General features: G+C 44.7%; 1 protein-coding gene and 2 long non-coding RNA genes across 20 annotated transcripts in view; 1 reads left to right on the forward strand and 2 right to left on the reverse strand.

Annotated features, from left to right (window-relative positions):
- LOC125754421 (uncharacterized) overlaps positions 1–8,733 on the reverse strand; it is a 30,962-nt gene extending 22,229 nt beyond the window's left edge. Inside the window, exon 1 of the long non-coding RNA XR_007408583.1 lies at positions 8,452–8,733. This is a non-coding gene — a long non-coding RNA (uncharacterized LOC125754421). The remainder of the gene's footprint in view (positions 1–8,451) is intronic.
- Positions 3,781–9,651, forward strand: LOC112668196 (uncharacterized). Its single transcript, XR_003141562.3, has 3 exons — positions 3,781–4,256; positions 6,121–6,259; positions 7,911–9,651. It is a non-coding gene; the product is annotated as an uncharacterized LOC112668196 (long non-coding RNA).
- A 1,858-nt stretch (positions 9,652–11,509) lies between these two features.
- The window catches only part of ZNF385B (zinc finger protein 385B), a 382,539-nt gene continuing 368,781 nt past the window's right edge, over positions 11,510–25,267 (reverse strand). For 12 of the 18 annotated variants that reach the window (XM_025460364.3, XM_049106196.1, XM_025460357.3 and 9 more), the window contains one exon: positions 11,510–12,065. In XM_025460364.3, coding sequence (XP_025316149.1) covers positions 11,535–12,065 — 531 coding nt within the window. In that variant the 3' untranslated portion in view covers positions 11,510–11,534. The remainder of the gene's footprint in view (positions 12,066–25,267) is intronic. The other 6 variants (XM_035696299.2, XM_035696302.2, XM_025460352.3 and 3 more) reach the window with 3 other exon arrangements.

Genomic DNA, 25,267 nt, shown 5'->3' on the forward strand with positions numbered 1-25,267 from the left:
GGAGATACACAGAGAGAGGCAGAGACACAGGCAGAGGGAGAAGCAGGATCCCTGTGGGGAGCCCGATGTGGGACCCGATCCCGGGTCTCCAGGATCACGCCCTGAGCCGAAGGCAGACACTCAACCACCAAACCATCAAGGTGCCCTGCTTCGTTACTTTTTAAAGAAATAAAACATTATTAATATAGCGAGAGCCCCCTGTACACACCCTTCTGTCTCATAGCCCTCCTTTCCCCCAGAGATAACTATATTCGGTGTCTATCCTTCCTGTTTTGGTTATCATACATTTACTATACATGAATTTTTATATGTAACACATGTATTATTATGAATTTTAAAATGTTCACATAAGTGGTATCACAGTGTGCTTATTCATCTGCAACTTTCTCATTTTACTGAACATCGTATTTTTAGAGTTTAATCATGACAAGACTTGCCATTTCAGTAATTTCTTTTTTTTTTTAAGATTTTATTTATTTATTCATGAAAGACACACAGAGAAAGGCAGAGACACAGGCAGAGGGAGAAGCAGGGTCCCTGCAGGGAGCCTGATGCAGGACTCGATCCCAGGACCCCAGGATCACGCCCTGGGCTGAAGGCAGGCACTCAACCACTGAGCCACCCAGGCGCCCCTCAGTAATTTATTTCAATATTTTGATTTTAGTTTCAGTCGTTTAGTATTTCATCTTTTGAATGTGCCTGATTTGGTTGTCTAAACTTTGTGATCATATCGGTTTTCACCTTTCACTACTACAAATGATATGACAACTAATATTTTGACCCATATTTCCTTGTACAAATTTAAGAACTTTTCTAGAGTATAGCCCTGAAAATGGGATTGGTGGGGCACGTCTCACTTAATTGCCACATTGCTCTGTAAAGTGGTTGCACTGATACACATTTTCTCTAGCAGTTTTCACTCTCTTGTTCAACAGCTCTGTTTATGCTCGGAACTGTCAGCATTTACATTTCTTTTTGTCACAGTGTTGGGCCTGTAATAGTATATGCTTGTCACTTTAATTATTTCCCCTGATTATTAGGGAATATATATTACCTTTCTGTATGCTATTGGCCAGCCAAGTGTTATTTTCTCTGAATTGCCTGTTCATATCATTTACTCACGTTTTCAGTTGTTGTTACATTGTTTGTTTTTTACTTATTGGTTACAGAAATTTGTAAAAAAAAAAAAAGAAAGAAATTTGTAACTTTGATGGATTTAGGTATTATTTCCTAATTACATATGCATTAATGCTTGCAATATTCTGACTCCTAGTTATGCTGTAGGCATGGGTTATGGGTGCTTCTATTTCCTTTTCTTGTTGAGTTTTAGAGAGTATGGGGAGAGATTTGGATTTAGATGTCTCTTATAATTCAATATTCTGTAGAATTAGTTTGTCTAATCCAACCCCCACCCCTCCAAAAAGAAAAACTACTCCTTTGTGTGTGTGTGTGTATGTGGTTTTTTGTTGTTGTTTTTTTTTTTTAGGATTTTACTTATTTGTTTGAGAGAGAGAGAGAGAGAGAGAGTATGAGCAGAGGGAGGGGCAGAGGAAAAGAGAGAAGCAGACTTCCCACTGAGCAGGAAGCCTGATGCACACTTTATCCTAAGACCCGGGGATCATGACTGAGCCAAAGGCAGATGCTTAACCAACTGAGCCACCCAGGCGCCCCTTATCTTATTCTTTCATTTTGGATTCTTTGTCTGCTTTATTCAAGGCTCCTGGGTCAGTTGGGGTAGGCAAGGTTATGGTGAAGTAATTCCTATATGGACTTAATATAACAAAGCTTTATTTCTTGGCCACCGCCATATTCCACAGGAGTTGGTGGGGGGCTCTGCTCCTTGTAGTCACTCAGAGATAAAGGCTCCATCTCACATGCTCTTCCATGATCACGGGGGCAAGAGAGTTATACACAGGCTCCTAAAAGTTCTAGGAAATGAAACAACTTTTATTCATAATTTATTGAAGCGATCACCTAGCCATGACTAATCTCAAAAGTGAACGAGGAGATTTGAAAACAGTCCTAGTGACAATGACTACCTGTATTTCAGTGTGTATAGCATTAACTGGAGTTTGATATTTGTCTGTAGTTTTAAAGTACAATGTATGCAGTGAAATAAAAAAAAGTCATCCTCTAATGAGTTTTGACAAATGTGTAAACCTTGTAACCCAAACTCTTATCAAAATATAAAACATAACCATTGCCCCAGAAAGTTTTGTTGTGTCCCTTCCTAACCCATTCTGACACTAACCTACACAGATAACCCCATCCTGACATTTTTATCAGTACAGATTGGTTTTGCTGATTCTGGAAAGTTATAAAAATAGAATCATATCATATTTACTCTTTTGTGTCTAGTTCCTTTCATGACGATGTTTTTTATATTCATCTCTGTTGTTGAGAGTATGAGTAGTTTGCTTCTTTTTAATACTGAGTACAATTCTGTTGTATGGATAAACCATAATTTGCTTATCTCTTGTCCTATTGATGAACCTAGGCTTCTCTAGTTTCTGACTCTTATAAAATTTCTGCAAACATTCCTGTAAAGATATTTTGTGGACAAGTGCTTTTATTTCTCTTCATTAAGTATTCTGGGATGAGATTGCTGGGTCATAGGGTAGACATGTTTAAAGTCAATGACATTTCCAGACTTTTCCCAAAGATATCACACCATTTTACATCCTATCAACAATGTATGAGACTTTGAGTTGTTCCATATCATTGCCAATGTTTGATATTATCTTTTAAATATCATGATAAATGATATTCTAAATATGATAAAATGATAAATCTTTTAAATTTGAACCATTCTGGAAGTTTTGACAAAGTGGGATTTTATATTTATTTCATTCTATCCAGAACTTGCTGTACTTTTTCAATCTGAAAACAAGCTTTTCATCAATTCTGCAAATTCTATCATTAGCGCTCAAAATGGTGCTTCTCTCTCATTTTCCATAGCTTTCCTTTAGAACTCCTATTAGATGTACATTACAAATTTTCATTCTATTCCACATATATTCTTTCACATTTTCCAACTTCTTATATCTTTTTATTGAATTCCAGGAAATGTCCCGAGATTTCTTCCTTTTTACTAATTTTTAAAAATTCAATTGTGTCTAATTTGTTTAACACATCTATTGAGATTTCTCGTTTTGACTCCTTTTCCTCTTTTTCTACTTCATAATTTATCTTTTAAAAATGTATTTGTTATTAAGTCTATTTGTCCTCCCATTTGTTTTGTTTTTTTTGTTTGTTTGTTTTTGATGAATCTTACTCAGAGTCTATTGCTTTTCTGTTTATAAACTTGGATCTTGATCTCAACATTAGCAAAACCTTATCTGTAGGAATTCTATATAGCTTTTTATTTTTGCTTTCATAGAGGTTTTATAATTTTTATGCTAGATTCCCCAGGATGTCACTGGTAGGGACCTTTTTTTGTTTGTTTTGGCTCCCTGACTTGGGGTCTCTGGACATTGAAGACAGTATGTATTTGACTCCATATTCACATTAGGGCTGCCCTAAAGTTAAAATTTCTTAGGAGAGATTTTATTCCTTGCAGAGCCTATAAACCAGCTTTGTCATCTTCTTGGATTGACACTTCCTGGTCTGTCCCTTTGAGGTTGCAGTTCTTTCAGAACCATGGCGGTATGTGGCATCTCAGTTGCAACCCCCTACCTTGTTGGAACACCCTCCTCTATGTCCCTGTCATCATTAGATCCAAGTTCCATGTTGCTAGGATTTATTATTCCCTGTCCCCTATGGCATAATCATCATGTGAGATTTCAATTCCTTCTTCATTTTTGGCCTTGGGGGGTTTTAATACTTTGTTGAGAGTACAGATCTTCATTTAAATAGATATTTATTATGTCTTACTCTGTATTTCTAGGTGTTTATGGTAATTAGAAAGGCTTAGAAAAAGGTTATTATGGTATATAACCTCCAAATATAGCAATGATTTTTCCCATTTTTATATGCTTACACTGTTTCTTCCATCAGTAAGCTGAATCTGTTTTGCCTCCTTCTGTGTTTTAGCCAATAGGATGTGGTAGGAATAATATTCTGGGATTTCTGAGCCAGGATCCTAAGAGTTCCATCAACTTCTGCTTTCTTTCCCTTGGATCCTGGCTACCATGCTATAAGAAAATGCAGGCTAGACTAATGACTGATTAGTGCCCACAGGGAGAGAAGTGCTGGGGGACCAGAGGGCGTCTTTGGACATACCGACTCCACCCAGCCCAACTCTCAGCTAAATGAAGGTACGTTATAACCCTGAGTGATTCATGTGAAGTGTAGTGAACCAGCTGAGCCATGCTAAATTCTTGACTGACAAGATCATGAGAAATAAATTGTTGCTTTAAGCCTTTACATTTTTAAGGTGATTTGTTTCACAACAGATAATGAGTACCTGCCAGAAAACGTGAAGGATCTTTCTAACATGCAAATCTAATATATTATCTTTGATGCCTCTCATACCCATGGTGTAGTGGAAAAAACAGACATGAACACATATAATTTAAATATGATTTAATAAATACTCTAATAAAAGGATACACACAATGCTAGGAGGGTCACCCAAGCCAGCCCTGTGGAAGGGGCAAAAGGGGCCAGTCACATAGAGTTAGTTATTCATAGTTCTGTGTTTGACTAACACTCCTGTTCCTTTTAGACAAGTGACTATGTCTCATCATTTTTGAATGTCTATGGCCTAGAATGGTTTTAGGCACATAGTTGGCATAGGATTGGTGAATGAACTTAATGTGGTCTATTTTGGAAAAACATGTTAACCATGTTGTTCCTACTCTCAACTTACCAAAGGTATACAATTGATACAGCATTAAAATAGATTTTCCATGACTCAAGGTTCTGGCACCCATAACTGAATAGTGACATGGTGTGATTTCAAGTGCCTTATGAAATAAAACCTCTAGCATTCTTTCTCATCTTCTGGCTGGAGTCTCAGATTTCAACATAAGTATGCTATTCCTTTAGCTAAGGGCTTTGAGGCTGGCCCAAATATATCTCTCCATTCCCAGGGGAAAAGTATCTCTTTAAGCTGTGATGAGTTACTTCACTGGTGTATAGACAGGTTTTATATCTTTCCAGGGAGCTTGTTTAAGTGGAAAAAAAAGAGGAATAGGAAAACTTAGATTGTGAAGGGAGCTGCTAAAGACGGTCATTCCTTAACTATAGCTTAGCTGAGGGACTGGTCCTGGGCGTCATGTTAAACATGAAAAAGAGAAAAGTAAATAGAAAGACAGTATATATTGTTATACTCCACATGTGCCCATGCACTTACCCAACAAGGGACAGAGTGTTCATTTCTCTGAGAGTTTAAAATCTGTTATTTTATTAAAAAGGACTTGGTATACTTGTTCCATAAGGACATATAGTTGTTCTTGGTATGTTGGTTTTCTTTAAAACATTATTTAAGATAACTGATTTTTAGAAATCGTAGTAAAATACGTAAAATTTACTATTGTGATCATTTTTAAGTGTACAGTGCAGTGGCACTAAGTACATTGACATTATTGTGCAACCATCAACACCTTCCATCTCCGGAACTTTCTTCATTTTGCAAAACTGAAATTCTGTACCTATTATACAGTTCCCCATGTGCCCTCTACCCAGCCCCTCTAAACCACTATTATACTTTCTGTATCTCTGAATTTGACCAGTCTAAGTACCTCAAACAAATGGAATGATATAGTATTTTTCCTTTTGTGACTGGTTAATGTCTTCAGGTCCATCCTGTGTAACATATCAGAATTTCCTTCATTTTTAAGGCTCTATAATATTCCATCGTGTGTCATACCACATTTCATTTATCCACGCATTTATTGATGGGTGCTTGAGTTGTTTCCACCTTTGACTGTTGTGAATAATGCTGCTGTGAACCTGGGTGTACAAATGTCTTTTCAATTCCTTGCTTTCAACTCTTTGGGTACTTACCCAGAATTGTAGTCGCTGGGTCATATGGTAATTCTATTTTAAATTTTTGGAGGAACAGCTAAATTATTTTCCATAGCGTTGACACCATTTCACATTCCTACCAACAATGCGCGAGAGTTCCAGTTTTACCACATTCTTGCTAACACTTGTTATTTTCTCTTATTTTGATAGTAGCCATCCTAACAATGTGGAGTGGTAGCTCATCGTGGTTTTGATATGCATTTCCCTGGCATGTTGGTTTTTATGACCTTCTTTCCAATGTTTGTTATTACTTCTTCTAAAGGAGCCAGACATCCCAAGACATAGAAAGGTAATGACATTGGAAAAAAAGATAATCCCTCCATAGTAGAAAATCAAAATGGATTTTGGTGTCTGATGGTGAAAACTTGATATATATATATATATATGATACATATACACATGTGATATATGATATATATAAACATATATATAATTTTAATACATGTAAATATTAAATATATACATATATATGATATATGATATATAAAATTATATGATATATTATATATATATAATTTTAATACATGTAAAAGAGAGGCTCTGAATTTCCTTTCATGGTCCTTTAAAGACTGAAGTCCTGGGGCTTCTGGGTGGCTCAGTGGTTGAGCGTCTGCCTTCGACTCAGGCCATGATCCTGAGGTCCTGGGATCAAGTCCTGCTCAGGCTCCTTTCAAGGAGCCTGCTTTTCCCTCTGCCTACATCTCTGCCTCTCTCTCTCTCTCTCTCTCTCTCGGTCTCTCATGAATGAATAAATAAAATCTTAAAAAAAAAAAGAAAAAAAAAAGAGAAGAGTCCCTTGCTTGGTGCTGGTGGCCTCTAGGCTGTCCCAGAAGGCTGTGGATTCACTTGCCTTAGTCCCTGGCCTATAGCATTTTGAGGAGGTTTAAGAATAACTGGTTACCTGGGTTCTGTTTTCAGTGCCATGGAGTCTCATGACTACATAGAATTCCTAGCTGGAGAATTTGAGCAATAAAACAGTTTCAGGGGTTCCTGTTGATTCTACTAGGAGGCCCGGGAAGCAGCAGCACAAATCACAACTCTCTCATATCCTGTGAACTCAGTTTAACCGTCAAGAGAATGGCCTTGAAAAACAGAGGGCTCTAGGATCACATTGAACTTTAGACTCTTTTATTACAGGCCCAGAAGAAAGGAAATATTTATTATGTGTTAAGGCTTTAGGTTAGATATGTTTCCCATAGAAGCTTATAAGTTATGTATTACTTTGTCTTATTAAAAAAAAAAGGTTAGTAATTTTTCAAGGTCACATAACTAATTAGTGCTAGAAACAGAACTAAAATCCAGGTTCAATTCTAAACCATGGTACCTCTGGAAATGTCTATTACGCACTGGGCATAATTATGCTATTTTTATTATACTCCCTTTAATGACTGAAAAGAGATCATCTTTGCAATTCATAGATTACTTCAGTATCCTTGGAAGTATTATGGAATTTTGAAAGCTCTAAATACAACCCAGTTGAGCAAGGGTGCTGATTCTGGCTTGATGCTTATTAAAAAATGAATAGCTGGATGTTCTATGATTTACTTACAAATGCTTGGTCTTCTCCAAATCACAGAAGTAGACTTGGCATGACCTTGTGTATCAGAATCAGAGTCCAGAAAATGTAAACCCCAGAAAAATTAGGATTTTTATCTTTCAAGCTCTTTGTGCAGTGCGTTGACTATAGCAAGGCGGTGCAAGCCAAGAGGTAATTATACCGCTGTGTATGAGTTTCTGTCCTAATACCATTTTGTTTACTTCACGTACATGTTGACCAAAGAAACATTTAGAATATATAAAAAATATAAAGCCTGCCCAATAATAACACTCAATTGTCTGTCATATGATGACAGTGCTCAGGGGCACCTTTTATCTAAGGATTTCACAGTGCTTTATATGCTCATTAACTCACAACCCATCTGTTTTGTTCCATTTTATAGCAGAGAAACGGAGGTACCACGGAAATCACACAATATGTTGGTGCAGTAGCTGAATAGAGGACTTTTCAGATTCTGAGCATTCAGCGTGTTCATTCCTGACTTAATATGAATTCACCAGGGGTGGTGAGCAAGGAACATGGTGGCTGTACTAAATGCTCCTTTAGTGTTAATTCATTTATACCTTTAAGAATTCTTTGAGACGGAAGCTTTTATTATCAGCTGCAACAACTGAAGACCAGAGAAGGTAAGGGATTTGCTGTTAATTTACAGTGAGTGTGGAGCTAGGATTCAAACCAGGCAGAGCCCATGTTATTACTCATTGCCTCACACTGCCTCTCAAGATAGTGGAAGGCCTTGTACTTTTAAACATATTGGAACATAGTGATTCTAGAGAAAGCAGTCACTTTGCTCTGACATGTGTAAAACTCTGTATCAGTGAATTAATCAGCGTTCTCCAGAGAAACAGAAGAGGACGTGTATGAATACAAATACATAAATAGAGAGATTGAGAGAGAGAGACTGATGGGTTTTAATGAACTACCTTATATGATTGTGGAGGCTTTCAGTTTCTGGTAAGTTCAAAACTTCAGGGTAGGTGGGGAGGCTGGAGACCCAGGGGAGAGCTGCAGTCTGATCCCAAGGCAGTCTTTTGGCAGAATTTCTTCTTGCTTGGAGGAAGTTAAGTCTTTGTCTTGGTAAGACCTTCAACGGATTGCAGTAGGACCCACCTGTATGAGGAAGAGTAATCTGCTTTACTAAAAGTCTATCAATTTAAATTGGTCTCATATAAAAAGCACAGTCATGGACACATCCAGAATGACATTTGACCACATAGTTGAATGCTATGACTCAGCCAGATTGACCCATAAAATTAACCACCACAATCAGACAATATCAGGGGGCAGTTTTCCTGATGATCACTACACCCTCATCTGACCCTCCAGTCAGAATGGGGCCAAAGCTTCAGTTTCTGGGTGTGAATTAGCCCTTAGAGCCTTGCCTTTATAATCTCATGGGCTGTGTGAGGTAGAGGGCTATCCCCAGGACTGTCTATTGTTGGCTTTACTTATCTTGAGCATACTGTTGGGGATCTGACCCTGCAGTCAGGGTCCATCTTTCCTCCACTAGTCATTTGTCCCAGCTCTGGGTTATGAACGATCTTCACTGTGGATTTTCTCCGTGGTCTGATCATGCATTGATGCTCTCCTCCATTTGACCTTCCCTCAGGACACGCACCTGATTTTGCTTTCCTGCCCTGTGTGGCTGGTTCTCTCTGCTTCTCAAGGTGACTAATCCAAGAAACCTAGAAATTCTAAACATAATTCCTAACTTCCATGGGCACAAGGGAAGCAAAGCTAAATTGTCAACTCTTTTAAATTTAGGTCTTCTAGTTTAAGCCTCTCTGGAGATCATGCTGGGCACTTATTAGTTGTTCAATAAACTGATGAATCTATTTATAGCTTTGGCTGACTCCTTTGGCTTTTCTGTTTTCTCGTCTATAAAATTGTGATAATATTACTTGACTTTTCAGGTGTGTTAGTAGGTACACATGAGAACATTCACATTAAAATGCCTTTAGAGGGGATCCCTGGGTGGCGCAGCGGTTTGGCGCCTGCCTTTGGCCCAGGGCGCGATCCTGGAGACCCGGGATCGAATCCCACATCAGGCTCCCAGTGCATGGAGCCTGCTTCTCCCTCTGCCTGTGTCTCTGCCTCTCTCTCTCTCTCTCTCTGTGACTATCATAAATAAATAAAAAAAATTTAAAAAAAATGCCTTTAGAAGTAAACTTATCATGTGTCTGTAACATCTGTACTTTCTAGAAGTACTTCCTTCCCTATGGCTCCAGAGCAGTGAATAATACCTTGGTCCCCAGAACAGTGACAGGGATACTTCAGGCCACATAGAAGAAGGAAATTATGAAACTAGTAGGAAGATGAGGGGGTCAGAGGGAGCTATTTAAAGTGGGGGTGTGGGATGGGGGCAGCTCATGGCACCCCTTAGATGGTGCCCACATTTTGCCTCCACAGAAAATGCTCTGTTCCATGTATATGTGGATGTACTGCCTGGATTCTATTTAGGAATGAAATAAACTAGTTAAGAAATTATGGACATTTGACTGGTACAAATGGGACAAAAGAACACTTAAAAATGATGCTGCAAGAGTATCAACTTCAAGAATATTTCTCAGCCCACAGCAAAAGGTTGCGTTTAAGTTGGTCACGACAAACTCGAATTTATTAATCATATTAAATGGTTCCATAAAAGATAAAATAGAGCCCAAAAGTATATAGGAAAATAGCATGGGAGAAAAATCAAATGAAAAAATTAAAGGCAGGTGCTGACCCAGATATGGATTAAATTAAAAAATAAATACAATTAATATTTGTATTTACTGAGCAATCAGTGCTATACCAAATATGGTTCTAAGCTCACTTTATGTGACAATTCATTCAATTGTCATAGCAATCACATGTGGAAGATGAGGAAACTGAGGCACAGAGAAAGATGAAGGCTTTGCCCTATGTCACATGGTTAGCACGAGGTAAAGCTGGATCTTGAACCCAGTCAGGCAGTTGGACTCCAGAGCCTATGCTCTTAACCAGTAGGCTAGATTGAGGAACGTGCTCTTTGAATATGAATATCGATCCATACAAAATCGAGGTAGTATGGTCATGATTATGACTGGAAGGTACAGTAGAGATAATCTATCTGAACTCTTCATCTTCCGGGGTACGGGGGGGCTCAGTGGTTGAGCATCTGCCTTCGGCCCAGGGTGTGATCCTGGGGTCCTGGGATCAAGTGCCGCATCGGGCTCCCTGCATGGAGCCTGCTTCTCCCTCTGCTTGTGTCTCTGCCTCTCTCTCTGTCTCATGAATAAATAAATAAAATCTTAAAAAAAAAAACAAAAAAAGAACTCTCCATCTTCTACCTAAGGGAATGGGACAGGTTAACTGACCTGCTCAAGCTCACAGGTGAGCTTATTTGCTGTATTTGAGGCATGACGATTGTCAGCCCCCCTGCATCACCTTCACCTCTTATATTGAGAGCACAGACCCTAATAACCATCGTGTTGCAGTTCTGTTTCTTGCCATCGTAAAACTGTTCAGTGCATTGAAAGAAAGAGAATGATAGTAAACCAGAGAAAGGAGCTAGAGAAATAAATAGTGGCAAAAGGACAACAATCCCTCCATTAGTGAGCCTGTTTCTTGGAGTAGCTTTAGCCCTAGGACGGCCTGGTGGGTGTAGCTTCCCGACAGTGCGGGCTTGGATGAACACCTGCACATGGAGAGGCTGCCTCCCTCCCCCACCTCACTCACCTCCTTTCCAAGAGGTGTCCTTCAAGGACTGCTCTCGGTATTTATTTTAACCACCATGATAATGTTAAACGGAGAGATGCTGAAAACACTAGTTTTTTTGAAAGCCTCCGTTCTTTACTCCAGAAATGCCTCCATATCTTAGACTAACTCCAGTTCCAAATCACAAATAGTGATTTAAAGGTACAGTGTTTGGGTGTAACTTGGATGTCCCTGGCTCTCCCCGGCTGTGGGAATAAATGAGATCACTGAAGCGTTTGCATCCAATTTTTACTGACTTTTGACCAAGCTGGTGGCCTTGCTTGCTTGGTCAGTTCCCTAGCTCCTGAGGCCTTGGTGGGCCTCCGCCAAGTGTTCTACACGTGTGGCACCTCTGTGACATCTGTGTTCTGCTGGGCACAGCTGTCCAGGGCTGATGGCTGTCCTTCAAGTATCTGGGTGAAGATGAGACTATCTTTTTCTCACAGTGAACTCCAGACACAGGAGACCACAAAGCAGTGTCATTTGGTGGCCACAGAGTTACAGGGTTGGGTACAGCAGCCTCCTCTAAGAAATGGAGGGTTGTGGGTCCATATGCACGTTTTTCGTGGAGAGAGTCCAGTACTTCCAGCAGATTCTCAGGGAGGCTGTGAACACTCTCGGCCCCGCCTCCAAGTGGTGCCTCTGCAGCTGCTGATCCCTGGTGGCTCCACTGCCACCCCCTCCTCCAGGTTAGGGCAGTGGGAGGAGGCTTTGGCTCAGCTCTGCAGAGAGGTTTTTCTTGGAGTCCTCTTCCCCCAGCTGCAAGTTGGTTAGATACGCCTGACCCAGAAGAAGACGGTGTCTCCATCGGCCATTGTTGCTACAGGAGTTTAATTAAATTTAGAAAAGGTAAGTTTGCACATTTTATTGCCAGTCCTCCTGCATTTGTAGCAGAGGTTGTATTACCATTTTAAAACAGCCTTGGGGGAAAAAATCCTCTTTCTGAGAGCGAGCGACAACTTATTCTGGGGAAATAGGAGTGGTAATGGAGAGTGTTGATTTAATTAATTTTACTGCCTATCTACATCGCCTGGGAACAGGTAAAATAACCAAATGAAATGGTAACATTTCATCTTCATGATCCCCACAATCAAGTCAGGAGGAATTTACTAAATTGTGGAGGCCACCACGTAAGGCATCGTTCAGAGAATACTAATGAGATTTCGAGGTCCCAGGCTTCGGGGCTCGCCTGCCACGGGCTCCCCGAATCCCAGCTCCAGTGGGCCCGCGGGCATTGGTAAGGCCACAAGCGGAGGATGGTCCTCAACTTGGGGACACACCCAAGGGGTGTGGGGGGAGGGGGTACAGGGTCAGGGAGGACTTGGGAAGAGGCATTAATTAACTCTGTAGGAGCCTCAATACTTCTTTAATTCCCATTGGTTCATGCTGAATTCCATCCTTTTCCTATTTTTTTCCCTCCGAAGTGGTTCCCCTCATCAACATGTGGCCTGTTCGTCCTTTCCCAGGACACCCCATTTCCTTCAAAGTGTCTTTGGGGACCGCAGGAAATGGCCTCCCACCTAGTTGTGGGGCAGCAAGCCCACGGGCCATCCTCCTCCTTGGGCAGCCAGAGTTGCAATGGTTCCCGTCTGCCCCCCCCACCACGCCCCCCAGAAGGATGTGAAAAGGGCACTGCATTCAACAGGCGTCGCTGCAGGTTTCCGGGACCTGTGGTGAAGACAGCCAAGGACATTGCAGTCTCTCCAGGCCCTTCGTTCACCTGCAGGAAAGCAGTGTCCCCACCTGTCCACAGTGGCTTCTGATCTCCTTACCTGCCGGGTCCCCCACCCCCTCACCCCCCATCCCTGCGACAGCCAGCCCTTGACGTCCCAGCCGTGACTGCTGGGTGCAAACCCTGCTCGGCCCTCCCGCGCCCTCGCTCACAGGTGACGGGGCTTGGCTTTCAGGTGTGAGGGGATGGAAGCACACGTGGGAGGCGTGTCTCCCGTGGCCCAGGCCGTGCACAGCTGCGTGGCAGGAGGGCCAAGACCTGGCCAAGCCCTGGCCGCTGAGGCTCTGGGCCTGGAACGTAGGTTTCTCAGCCTTGCTGTAGTACGTGTTGTCACGGATGCAGAACCCGGAGGCCCCCTACTTTTCTCAGAGATGCTCATGGTTGGGGCACGGGGTGATCAGTCATCAGGGCACCCCTAAATGAGAAAGCCCTATGCCAGAGGATTTGTGCCCGGCAAGCACAACGGGGCAAAATTCAAAAGCCGCAAGGAGAAAGTAGGGCGAGCACCCCCTCCTTCTCAATGTCCCTAAATACGACCTCTCGGTTTCGCCGACTCCGCCCGGGCCCTGTGCTGGGCCCAGCGCCAGCGGGTGTGCAGGGCTGGTGAGGAGCCCGGGGCTCGCCTCACAGCACCTGCTCACAGGGGCGCGGGGCCCAGGGCAGAAGTCGGGTAACACCAACACACCGGGCTGGTAACTTGCACACTCAGGGCAGATCATTCACCACCGACTTGAGACTGTGCAACATATGCCATGGTTCGGAAGCTTCCATGACTTCTTAGAAGTAGGATCTCCGGTCATTATTATTTATTAAGTATGTGGGTTCAGGGTTCACATTTCCCCGCCGTCATTATCACCAGGATACGGCAGTAAGTGGCTCCGTGCACCCAGATACTGCTTTTTGCTCTGAAAACCCTCCTGACCCGAATACATGGACAATTTCCTATGGCGATTTTGGGGGTCACAATCTACACAGGAATTTGTGTAGATTGTGGGCATTTGCATAATTAAAATCACTCTGCTCCAGCGCCAATGCTCTACCAGATTACTCTGTGCTGCTTCGGGAATTTCATATTTAGATAAGGTGTTTTAGGATCGTGGCCTCCAGAGTTCACACTTTTCCACCCGAAGTTTAGCGATAGATTGGTAACATTGTCTCCTCAGATTTCAGGTGCCGAGGAGGACACTTCCAAAGGTCTGGACATCACTGAACTAAAACCCCTCTCCTCCCCCACCACTCACATGCTTGGGAGGCTGGTCGTTCACTCTGTCCTCGGGCTTGGAAGATGTATTTTGCTCACGAGGAACAGTGATGGGAGGCGCCCGGCTCTCCTGCCTTCATAGATGTGCTCCCCTTTCAGCCCCAAATGATCAGTCATCTCGAACCTGGCTCCTATTGAGGTCAGCTGGAGGGTTTGTTTGCTTTCCTATCAATGCCGGGGGCTCCCCACCTGAGATCCTGGTTCAGCAGGTGCTGAGACCATGGCTCCAATGGTGTTTCAAAATTAATTAGTTAATTAATTTGAAAAGATTTTATTTATTTGAGAGAGTGCAGGAGTGGGGAAGGGGCAGAAGGAGAAGCAGACGCCCCGCTGAGCAGGGACACGGGATGGGGGGGCAATCCCAGGACCCCAAGATCCTGACCTGAGGGGCGGAAGGCAGACACCGAGGTCAGGAAGCCTGACTGAGCCCCCAGGTAGGTCTTGAAACCCCCTCCGGTGATGCTGAGTCAGGATGATATTCTGTGGATTAAACTCATCTGGGCAGTATCAGAAATAAAATCAATTCCCGTTAATGCAGACACGTGTAAAAACAAATCGAGTACCTGAGCCTTGGCTCTCTCTCTCTCTCTCTCTCTCTTTTTAAGATTTTATTTATTTATTCATAGAGACACAGAGAGAGAGAGGCAGAGACACAGGCAGAGGGAGAAGCAGGCTCCACGCAGGGAGCCTGACCTGGGACTCGATCCAGAGTCTCCAGGATCACGCCCTGGGCTGAAGGGAGAAGCTAAACCCCTGAGCCACCCAGGGATCCCCAGTCTTTGAAGATCCTCGTGGGCGGCCTCGGTGCCAGGTGGGAGTCTCACTGACTTTAGTGATTTTCCACACAGCGTCTGGCACCTCTTGGTTTGTAGAATGAATTAAGAAGAGGATTGTTTACTTGTTTATTGTAAGCACTTCATTTTATTAAATATTTATTTATTTATTTATTTATTTATTTATTTATTTATTTATTTGAGAGCGTGGGGGGGGGCAGTCTTCAGCAGGTCCCGTGCGCAGCGCAGAGCCTGAAGCAGGGCTCGATCTCGCGGAGCTGAGGTCGCAGCCCGAGCTGAACCCGGGTCCCAAACTCCCCCGAGCGCACCAGGCGCCCCAAGAACATGACGATTTTTAGCAAGCTGCTGTGCTCGCGGGGTCCGGCCGTGGGGCCGCCCCTGCGCACCCCGAGGGGCAGACAGGCCGGAGCCACCCGCCGCCCGCCGCCGCCCTGGGCTCCGAGCTCTCCTGCCGCCGGCTCCCCCTCGCCGCTGGGGGGACCTGGGGGGCCGCTGTGCGCCGTGACCCTACAGAAGGGGCGCAGCGGGAAAATAAGCAGGGGAGCCCCGGGAATTCCGTGGCCTGCGACCGTTTAGGAGGGGGGCACACCCCGCTCCGGGCGGGCCTGGGGGGCGCTGCCGGCGGGGGCGGGGGGTCGGCGGGCGCGGAGGGCGCCTCCTCCTGGGCTCAGCCCCGCGGGGCTGCTCCTGAGCGCGCAGGGCACGGGCACGCGCACGGACACGCCCAGGGGCACGCGCAGGGCACGGGCACACTCAGGGGCAGGACACGAGCAGTCACGGGCGCGCACCGGGCAAGCACACGGGCACCGACACGCACACGCTGGACACGAGCAGGGCACGGGCACGCGCACGGACAGGACACATGCATATGGCACGTGCATGCGCAGGGCACGGGCATGTGCAGGGGCACCGACACGCGCAGGGGAGGACACGCACAGTCGGCACGGGCACGGGCATGGCACGCGCAGATGGCACGCGCACGGACGCGGCCAGGGGCACGCGCAAGGGCAGGGCACGGGGCCGCCGCTGCCGCCGCCTCCAGTTCTGGTTTCCGCCGCTCGTGGGGCGGGCTCGGGGCGGGCTCCGGGGCCTGGTCGGTCGCGCCTGGGCCGCATCACGGTCTCGGCCGCAGAGCCCACTCCAGTCCGCCGTCTTCTTTTCCACCACAAGGATCTCCCCGCGCGCAAACCTGATCATGTGGCCCCAAGTAGAAATCCTGGAAGGACGGCGCAGGCCCCAGGACTGGGGCCCAGGTCTCCCCGGGGTTCCTCCCGCCCGCGCCTGCCCCTCCCTGGCCGCTGGCACGTCCTGGGACCGCTCACAGTTTCCTGCACACCCCGTATTTCACACGCCTGCGCTCTGGCGCACGCTGTTCCCTCTTTCCGCGCTGCTCTTCCTGCCCTTTGAGCGATCCTGGCATCCCGGACGGCCTGCTGGCACTTCCTGATGCGCACGCGCCCCTGCGCCCCCAGGCCTAGGTGTCCGCGTCCCTGCACCCCGAGGCCTATGTGTCCACGTCCTTGCGCCCCATGGCCTAGGTGTCCGCGCCCCTTCACCCCGAGGCCTAGGTGTCTCTGCATCCCTGCGCCCTGAGGCCTAGGTGTCCGCCCCCCTGCGCCCCGGGGCCTAGGTGTTCGCGTCCCTGCACCCCGAGGCCTATGTGTCCACGTCCTTGAGCCCCATGGCCTAGGTGTCCACGTCCCTGCGCCCCGTGGCCTAGGTGTCTCTGCACCGCTATGCCCCGAGGCCTAGGTATCCGCGTCCCTGCACCCCGAGGCCTAGGTGTCCACGTCCCTGCACCCTGAGGCCTAGGTATCCGCGCCCCTGCACCCCGAGGCCTAGGTGTCCACGTCCTTCCGCCCCATGGCCTAGGTGTCCACGTTCCTGCGCCCCGTGGCCTAGGTGTCTCTGCACCCCTGTGCCCCGAGGCCTAGGTATCCGCGCCCCTGCACCCCGAGGCCTAGGTGTCCACGTCCCTGCGCCCCGAGGCCTAGGTGTCTCTGCATCCCTGCGCCCTGAGGCCTAGGTGTCTGTGCCCCTGCACCCCGAGGCCTAGGTGTCTCTGCGCCCCTGCGCCCCGAGGCCTAGGTGTCTCTGCATCCCTGCGCCCTGAGGCCTAGGTGTCCGCCCCCCTACGTCCCGGGGCCTAGGTGTCCGGCGCCTGCGCCCCATGGCTGTGCCTAGGTGTCTCTGCGCCCCTGCGCCCCGTGGCCTAGGTGTCTCTGCATCCCTATGCCCCGAGGCGGAGGTGTCCATACCCCTGCGCCCCGAGGCCTAGATGTTCGTGTCCCTGCGCCCCGAGGCCTAGGTGTCCGTGCCCCTGCATCCTGAGGCCTAGGTTTGTCTGCGTCCCTGCGCGCCCCGAGGCCTGGGTGTCCACGTCCCTGCGCCCCGAGGCCTGGGTGTCTTTCCTTTGCTCGTGTCTCGTATCTGTACATGTGTCTGTGTCCCAGGACAGACGGGAGTACTGCTCACCCGCTGTCTCCGCGGCCCTTCCCGGAGGGCCCTTCCCGGTGGCCTTGGGGTCCTTCCCGGCCGCCGGCGACGGGCGGGCAGCATGGAGAGTGGGGGTGCGGGGGGTGGGGGCTCGCTGTCCCCCCGCAGCAGGAAGCCCCACGAGCCCTTGGCAAGGCGGGGGCCTAGGACCCGTCCCCAGGGCAGCGGGCCCGGAGCTGGCGGGGGGCGGCCTGGGTCACTCTGCGGGGCGGCGGGGAAGGGCCTCGCCCTCCGGGTCGTGGCCGCCTGGGCCCGGTGCCCCCATCCCTGGTGCGCGCGGCACGGGGAGGTCACCCGGGTCGATGAGGGGAGGACACTGCACCTCAGATTTGCTTCGGGGCCTGTGCCTGGGCGGCCCCGAATTCTTGACCTGCGAATTCTTATTTTCTTATTTTTAAACCCCTTGTTCTTCGCACAGCTAGGTGACATCGTCTGCACACGTGTCACAAATGAGGGTGCTAACCATTTAGTGGACTTGAATCATTAAGAAAGGGTTGTGGCCAGTATATGAGGCTCAAGAAGGTGGGGCACTTGGTAATAACGTCTAGAAAGGGTTCTATCCAAAGATTTAAATAAAACTGAGAGGGACGCCTGGGGGGCTCAGCGGTTGAGCCTCTGCCTTGGGCTCAGGTCGTGACCCCCGGGGTCCTGGGATGGAGTCCTGCCTCCGGCTCCCGGCAGGGAGCCTGCTTCTCCCTCTGCCTGTGGCTCTGCCTCTCTCTGTGTGTCTCTCATGAATAAATAATAAAATAAAATAAAAAATAAAATAAAATTAAAAAATAAAATAAATAAAATAAACTCACCTATATCTTTCATAAACACCCAGAAACTTATTTCTCTTTTTGAATTTGAGGTATTCTGATTCCTCTATTTGTCTTGAATCACTAGAAGCACCTGCTACAAATGATTTTTGGTTTGGTTTTGCTTTTGGATGAGGCTTATATGCAGGATTTTGCTTATAATGGAAAAAAAAAAAAAAAAACCAAGCAGATTCATTTCTAGCATTTGAAATGCTAGAAATGCATTTCTAGCATTTGAAAATCTTTACTGTTTGCCTACAAGTATTTGGTTGTTTGGAGATGGGGTTCCTCGGAGTTTTAGCCTGAAGTTTGCTCCACTCAGTGTAGACTTTGGAAGTGTTCACTGCTTTTAATGTGGACTCGACGTGTGGCACTGCGTGGACCAGGAGTCTCGGCATCCTGAGGCCAACAGGCTTCCTTTGATTTCATGAGCCAGACTACTCTTGTCTTCTCTGTTTTACCCTGGGTGGGGGTGTTGGGGGAGGGCCGGGCCTGGTAGGATGCAGATTTCGGGGCATCACTCCGGCCTTCTTCAGTAATCCTCCCGGGGGATGGGGCCCAGGAATGGACCTTTAACAAACCCTCCAGGTGGTTCTCCTCCACACACCCTTTCAGAATCTGCAGTCCAGGTTGTACTTTGTACCTCAATGAAGACTCAGCAGTTGGTTCAAGGATCTTTTTGCCTGTAGACAAAGCAAAGGAACCACCCTAATAAAAAGCCTTGCTTTCTGGTCTGAGATCAGAGGCACTTTTCCACCCTGCGTGGTGTCCATCGAGATGAAAAGCTTTCGCACAGCAAAGGAAACAGCCCGACCAAAGCTCCCAAGCTCATTGCGGGGCTTAACTGCTCAGTAAATGGGTTGAAAAATGGGCTCGGCCACGTGAGGCTGTGTAAGTGAGAGTTAAAGCGCCCCTGTTGTAGCAAAGGTGTGAGCCTTGACTCGCAGCTGGCTGGAGGGACCAGGAGCTGCCAGGAGGGGCCTCCTGACCTTTGTCCTGGAGAGCCAGAGGTCAAAGTGCAGATGTCTAGTCCCTGGAGCCTTGTCCTAGTCATCGGGTAAGCTTCCAGGTTCACATGGTCTCACGCGCCACCTGTTTACATTTCCTGGAAAGTGGAACGGTTATTGGCATCCAAAGAGTGAATTCTCTTAGGGAGGGCGTCTGGCTAGCATTCTGACCTCTTGTCAGGAAAGGGAGGCTGTGTTTTGCATTGTCCTTTTATCATTTGAAACTTTGGGGCTTTGTATAGGTTAAATGCTGTCAGGAGGTCTTCAAGGGAATTTTCCTAACTATTCACACTCATATAGTCTTTCTTCCTTTAACAAGCAATTCTTCCCCACGGCCTGCACTGCAGAGAACAAAACAGCAGATAAATAGGCCTGGGCTGCTGGTCCTCTGATGGAGGGAGAAAGGAGGCCTGCCTTTCCTATGGACAAACTCTATGCCATAGTAAGAATGCATTTCCGATCAGCAGGCAGAGAGTGTATTTTGATCTTAGAATAATGTCGTTACTGGAATAACCAGGCATGATCTGTCATAATCAAAAACCAAATGGGGCGATGTGAATCTATACGCTGGTTATGGGATTCCCAAAGGATTGGTTAAGTAACAGAAGAGCCCAGAACATGGGAGAGAGGTGGCAAGAATCTCTGTGAGAGGCATCGAGAATCATAAACCTTAAGATGCTATTTACAGTAGCGCGTGGGTGGCTCAGCCGTTAAGTGTCCAAACTCCTGGTTTCAGGTCAAGTCATGATCTTAAGGTCATGAGACCAGCCCACCTTGGAGGCTCATGTTGGGCTTCATGCAGAGTCTGCTTGACCCTCTCCCTCCCTCTCTGCCCTGCCACCTGCTATCTCTCTCAAATGAATGAATGAATAAATGAATGAATAAAATCATTTTTTTTTAAAAAGGAGCTGTTTATATTATTTAAGTAACTGGGTGTTTCCTTTCTCAAAGTAACCTAATTGCAGTTTTCCACATGCCAGGAAAATAGTTTTTCTCAAGGCAGGAAAAAAAATCTGAGATAACATTAAAGCTCTTTTCTGGCTTTTTGTTTTTATGATGAACTATTCTTATTTGATATTTATTATTTAGTTTTCAGTTATAATTTCTTGGATTCTTCTGAAATTGTGTGTCATTGTGTAGTGGAGGCCATTTGCTTTGGTTATAATGGGACAACCAATTATATTTACATGATTCTGAAATAGCAACATGTGTTCTTTATAGAAATTCAAGTTATACCAAAAAATTAAAAATAAGATGTGGAGCCATATGGAAATCTACAACTCAGGAGTAACTTCTATCAGTCTGGATAACCACTTTTATTAGACATAGTTTTAAAATTTAATACAAGTGTGATCATACTCAACATGTTCCATAACCTTTTATTTCTCCCACCTGGACACATATCATAGGCAACTTTTCATGTCGGTAATTACAGAATTGTGTCATCATTTTTGTTTCTTTGAGTAGGCTCCATGCCCATGGTGGAGCCCAACACGGGGCCTGAACTCATGACCCTGAAATCAAGACCCACACTGAGATCAAGAGTTGGATGGATGCCTAACTGACTGAGCCACCCAGGTGCCCCATGTCATCATTTTAAATGGTTCTGCCATTTCCTACTTCATATGGATTCCATCATTTATTTACTCATTCTCAGTGGATGAATTTTTTTTTCACTATTTTGAAGTATAAATCTTTTCAAATTTATAGGACTAATATCAGGATAAAGTCTTGAACACAGGATTCCTGGGCCAAATGTTGTGGGTAATTGACATGATGCTACATATTGACCGACCATCCTTCCAGAAAAGTTGAAGCAATTTTAATACCAACAGTGCACGGATGTGTCCATTTCCCTACTCTTGTTGATATAGGTTTAGAAAATTTATATCTTTTTTGTCGATATGCCAGATAAAAAAAATGTTGATTTCATTTGTATTAAGTGATAACAAACATCTTTCCCATTTATTAAGCATTAGTATGTATTTTGTTTTTTTCTGAATTGCCCTTTTGCCTGTTTTTCCATTGGATTGTCTTTTTTTTCTGGAAGAGTTCCCCCATCCCATTTTATGGGTTCTCTGTAAAATAAAGATATGAAACTATATATTTCATATGGGTTGTAAATATTTTTCTTAGTTTTTCTTCTATATTTAATTCCCTTTATAGTGATTTTTAGTTTTTTACATCAGAAAGAAATTTTTTATAACAGTAGTAATTTTTTTTATAACAAAGAAATTTTTGATTTTTTACAACTTGGGATTCTTTTTTTTGTTATATAGAATACAATACTTATAAAATTCCAACATAGTTGTGATATGTGAACATTTTGCATTTACTCTGGTTCTGTTATCTTAGCGTTACTTTTATTTGAATTACACCCTCATGAATAGGAACATAAACTTACGACTAATGCATTTACTATTTCTTTTCCATCACAGATGTATTTTTCTCCAAGTCCAGATTAATTTAAAGACTCAAAATTGGCTAATTTGAGAGAATTTACTTAAAATTAAAAATAAGGAAAACTGATTTCATTTATCCACATATGAAAATTTGTATAGCAAGCTATGACTGGCAGTGACATTTTACATGCTTAGTTTTGTTGTTTTTTTTTTTTTTTTACATGCTTAGTTTTATTTGCTTCTCAGAACCACACAGTTAGTTGGGGACCATTATATATGTTTTATATGTCTGAGAAACTGGGACTCTGGGAAAATGACATAAAATCATTTTCTGACATCAAATCACAGAACTAAGACACAGATGATGTGATAGGATTTGAATTCCTGGGGCACCTGTGTGGCTCAGTGGTTGAGCATCTGTCTTTGGCTCGCGGCGGGTTCCTGGGGTCCTGGGATCGAGTCCCACATCGGGCTCCCCACGGGGAGCCTGCTTCTCCCTCTGCCTGTGTCTCTGCCTCTTTGTGTCTCTCATGAATAAATAAAATCTTAAAAAAAAAAGATTTGAATTCATGTCTTTTGAGTGCAAGTTGTATATTGTTCTTATTTCTTTTCCATCTTAATTTTACTTTTTTACTCTAATAAAAATAAAAGGAGGTGCTTAAGGACTAGCTTGTCCAATCATCTGTAGATAAGTGGCTTCTCAAAATGAATATGACATGAAGATATTGTCCCTGTGTCCACAGAAGGGAGCTGACAACCAGAGGCTGATGCAGTTTGAGCACTTAGTGAGTAGAAGAATACATTGTGTTGTCACTCTGGCTTTAGAAATTTCAGCCAAAGAAATCAGGGCAATTCCCTAGAGTCACACTCCATTGCTGCTGAGGGCCTGCACCAGGTCCCTGATGAATTCCCTCAAGGAGCTAATTACTTGGAGAAAGGAAGGAGGCAAAGATGAGCATCCCCTGCGGAATTTGCTCTTGTGCTACACAGCTCTTCCGCAACCCCCCAAAGTATCAAAAGTGGTATTTTCCTAGAGAGGACAGGTCAACTCTGATGTTGAGGGCCATTGTATTAACCAAACCAGAATCCGGCAGGACCACTGAGGAGAGGCCAGGATCCACACAGCAGGCCTACTGGGTGAAGAGAAATCCTCTGTTACCAGAAGATGCTCGTGCTTGTCAAGGGTGTATGTCTTGATGCTGACTATCAATCAACGAATTCCTGGTCATCTCTCCCGTCAAACAGAACCATTTCTGCTCTAGGATATAAGAATTCTCTTAGGGCCGAGAAGGAGCAAAGCAGGGTCAGTTCGTGTGATGTATAATACAAATGAAAATTTTGCTTTTTGCTCTTATAATAGTTTAGTTTTGTTAAGCAGCTGTCAGTGTGGCTTTCACGAAGGGGCATCTGTAGCTACATTTTCCGTGCCCTGGTCCGAACCCGTGCCAATATATCACTGACTTTTATTTACTGCAACTTCCTTCCTCTGCCTAATTTGTGAGTGCATCTCACCCTGTGCCTTTAAAATCTTGTTATTGAGTTGTGAATACCCAAGAGGTCACTTCTTTCCTGGAGAATCATGGTACTTGAGATGAATCTCAGGGATGCTCCTGAGACAAGGGTTGCCAGAGTTAGCAAGTAAAAATACAGGCTTAAGTTTGAATATCAGATAAACAACAAATATTCCTTAGTATAAGCACATCCCAGATATTACACACTTATTTCTGGGACGTACTTAGACTATGTGCAATATCTTACTATAATTATTAAAGTATTCTATTAAAAATTATTCATTGTTGACCTGAAATCAAATTTGTTTATGTGTTTTATATTTCATCTGGGAAGCCTCTTGAGATCAATTTCCATATTCTACAGAGACCTGTGCTGAACTATGTCAGAGTAAATAGCACATTTTTAAACTTTCCCAATAAGTGGAGGGGTAGAGTAAAATAAAATAAAAAAATGTCGTGGGAATAAAATGATAAAAATTTTGGGAAATGTCATGGGAAGAGATATTAGTTTGAAAATACACATCAGCTTAGGATTGACCCACTCTGCTACTTCAGAATCAGGGTGGATAAGTTATATCTGTTTGATAGTGTTGTACATATCATGACTTGAAGCTACCCACAGCTACTCATGGAGGCATGCATCTTAATTAACTGCTATTCTTTTATGCTCCTTCCCTCAGGTGATGCTTCAAAATCCTAAACCATAAATCGAATCAGCAGATTCCTGGGTCGATTTAAATACTGACATTTAAAAGTTTTTGAGGATGGCAGTGAACATTAATAAGATGCAGGATATATAAGAGAAATGAAATATAATTGTTACTGGAGATGATGATAATAATAATAATAATAATAATAATAATAATAATCTTCTCCAAAGTGTTAAAACAGAAAACACATTTCCTTCAGAGCATGATGTTCCTAAGCCATGTCTGAAGGTCCAACCAAAGTTTAGTGAACTAGTACAGAGTTTAAATGAGTCCTATTAAAACAAATTCTGAATGTCAAACTGGAATTTTAGTAGACTCTAAAGCTAATAAGCCTAGAATATCAAAGTCAACAATTTTCAAACAGTTGGATAAACTCTTTGATAAAGGAAGCCCATTGCCATATATCACAGCTGCACTGCCATCCACTGGCCTTAATTTTTTAGAAATGAGGATTTAGGTGCCACCCCATCCCAATTCTTCTCATTTTAAGGAATTGGCATGGTTTGGGCTTGAAGTGGGGGGAAAAGGAGCTCTCTCATAGCTTTGTTAGAACTCCCCTCAAAGTTCTGGAACGGAGTGGTAGATTAAAGGTGGCCACAATTCTTTGCTCTTTTTCACATTGGAAAGTGAATACTTTCCTTCGCCTCAAATCAGGATTGGCCTTAGTAACTTGCTTGATCAATTGAATGCAGCCTAAGTGACATGCTGGGAATTTTGAGACAATTTTATAAGAAGCTTTTTGGCTTCCACCAGGGCCTCTTGAAGTGCTCTTTCTCTGGGAGCCCCAAGTTACCATGTCATTGCCCAAGACCACAGAGCTGGAGAGGCCATGTGTAGGTTTCTGGTAACTGTTCCAATAGAGTTCCACCTTCCAGCCATTTCCACCCAGGCACACACGTGAGTGAGGCCATCTTGAGCCTCCAGACACCCCCCTCCCTCCCCACCCAAGTGTTACAAAGGGCTTCATACGGATGCCTCTCAGAATAGAAGAACAGCCCAGCCCAGCCTGGTTGGAATTCTTGACTCCTGAAATCATGATATAATAAGATGAGTCGTTATTTTAAGCCACGATGTTTTGAAGTGGTTCGTTAAGCAGATAACCAGAACAAATAGTGATGTATTGATCTTTACACTTAAAAAGAGAATGAGGTGGAAGAAAAAAGGGTGGGCTGGTTAGAGAAGGTAAAAGGGGGGAGGCGTGAGATAGAAGGAGGTCATAAATGCCTTGGACACAAATGAAAGATGGGCTAGGGATTTAGAAGACTTAGAGCAAATTAAGAAAATCAGAGTCACAAAGTTTTATCAGACT

The sequence above is a fragment of the Canis lupus genome, chromosome 36 (assembly GCF_003254725.2).
Source record: "Canis lupus dingo isolate Sandy chromosome 36, ASM325472v2, whole genome shotgun sequence".
Classification (NCBI taxonomy): Eukaryota; Metazoa; Chordata; class Mammalia; order Carnivora; family Canidae; genus Canis; species Canis lupus.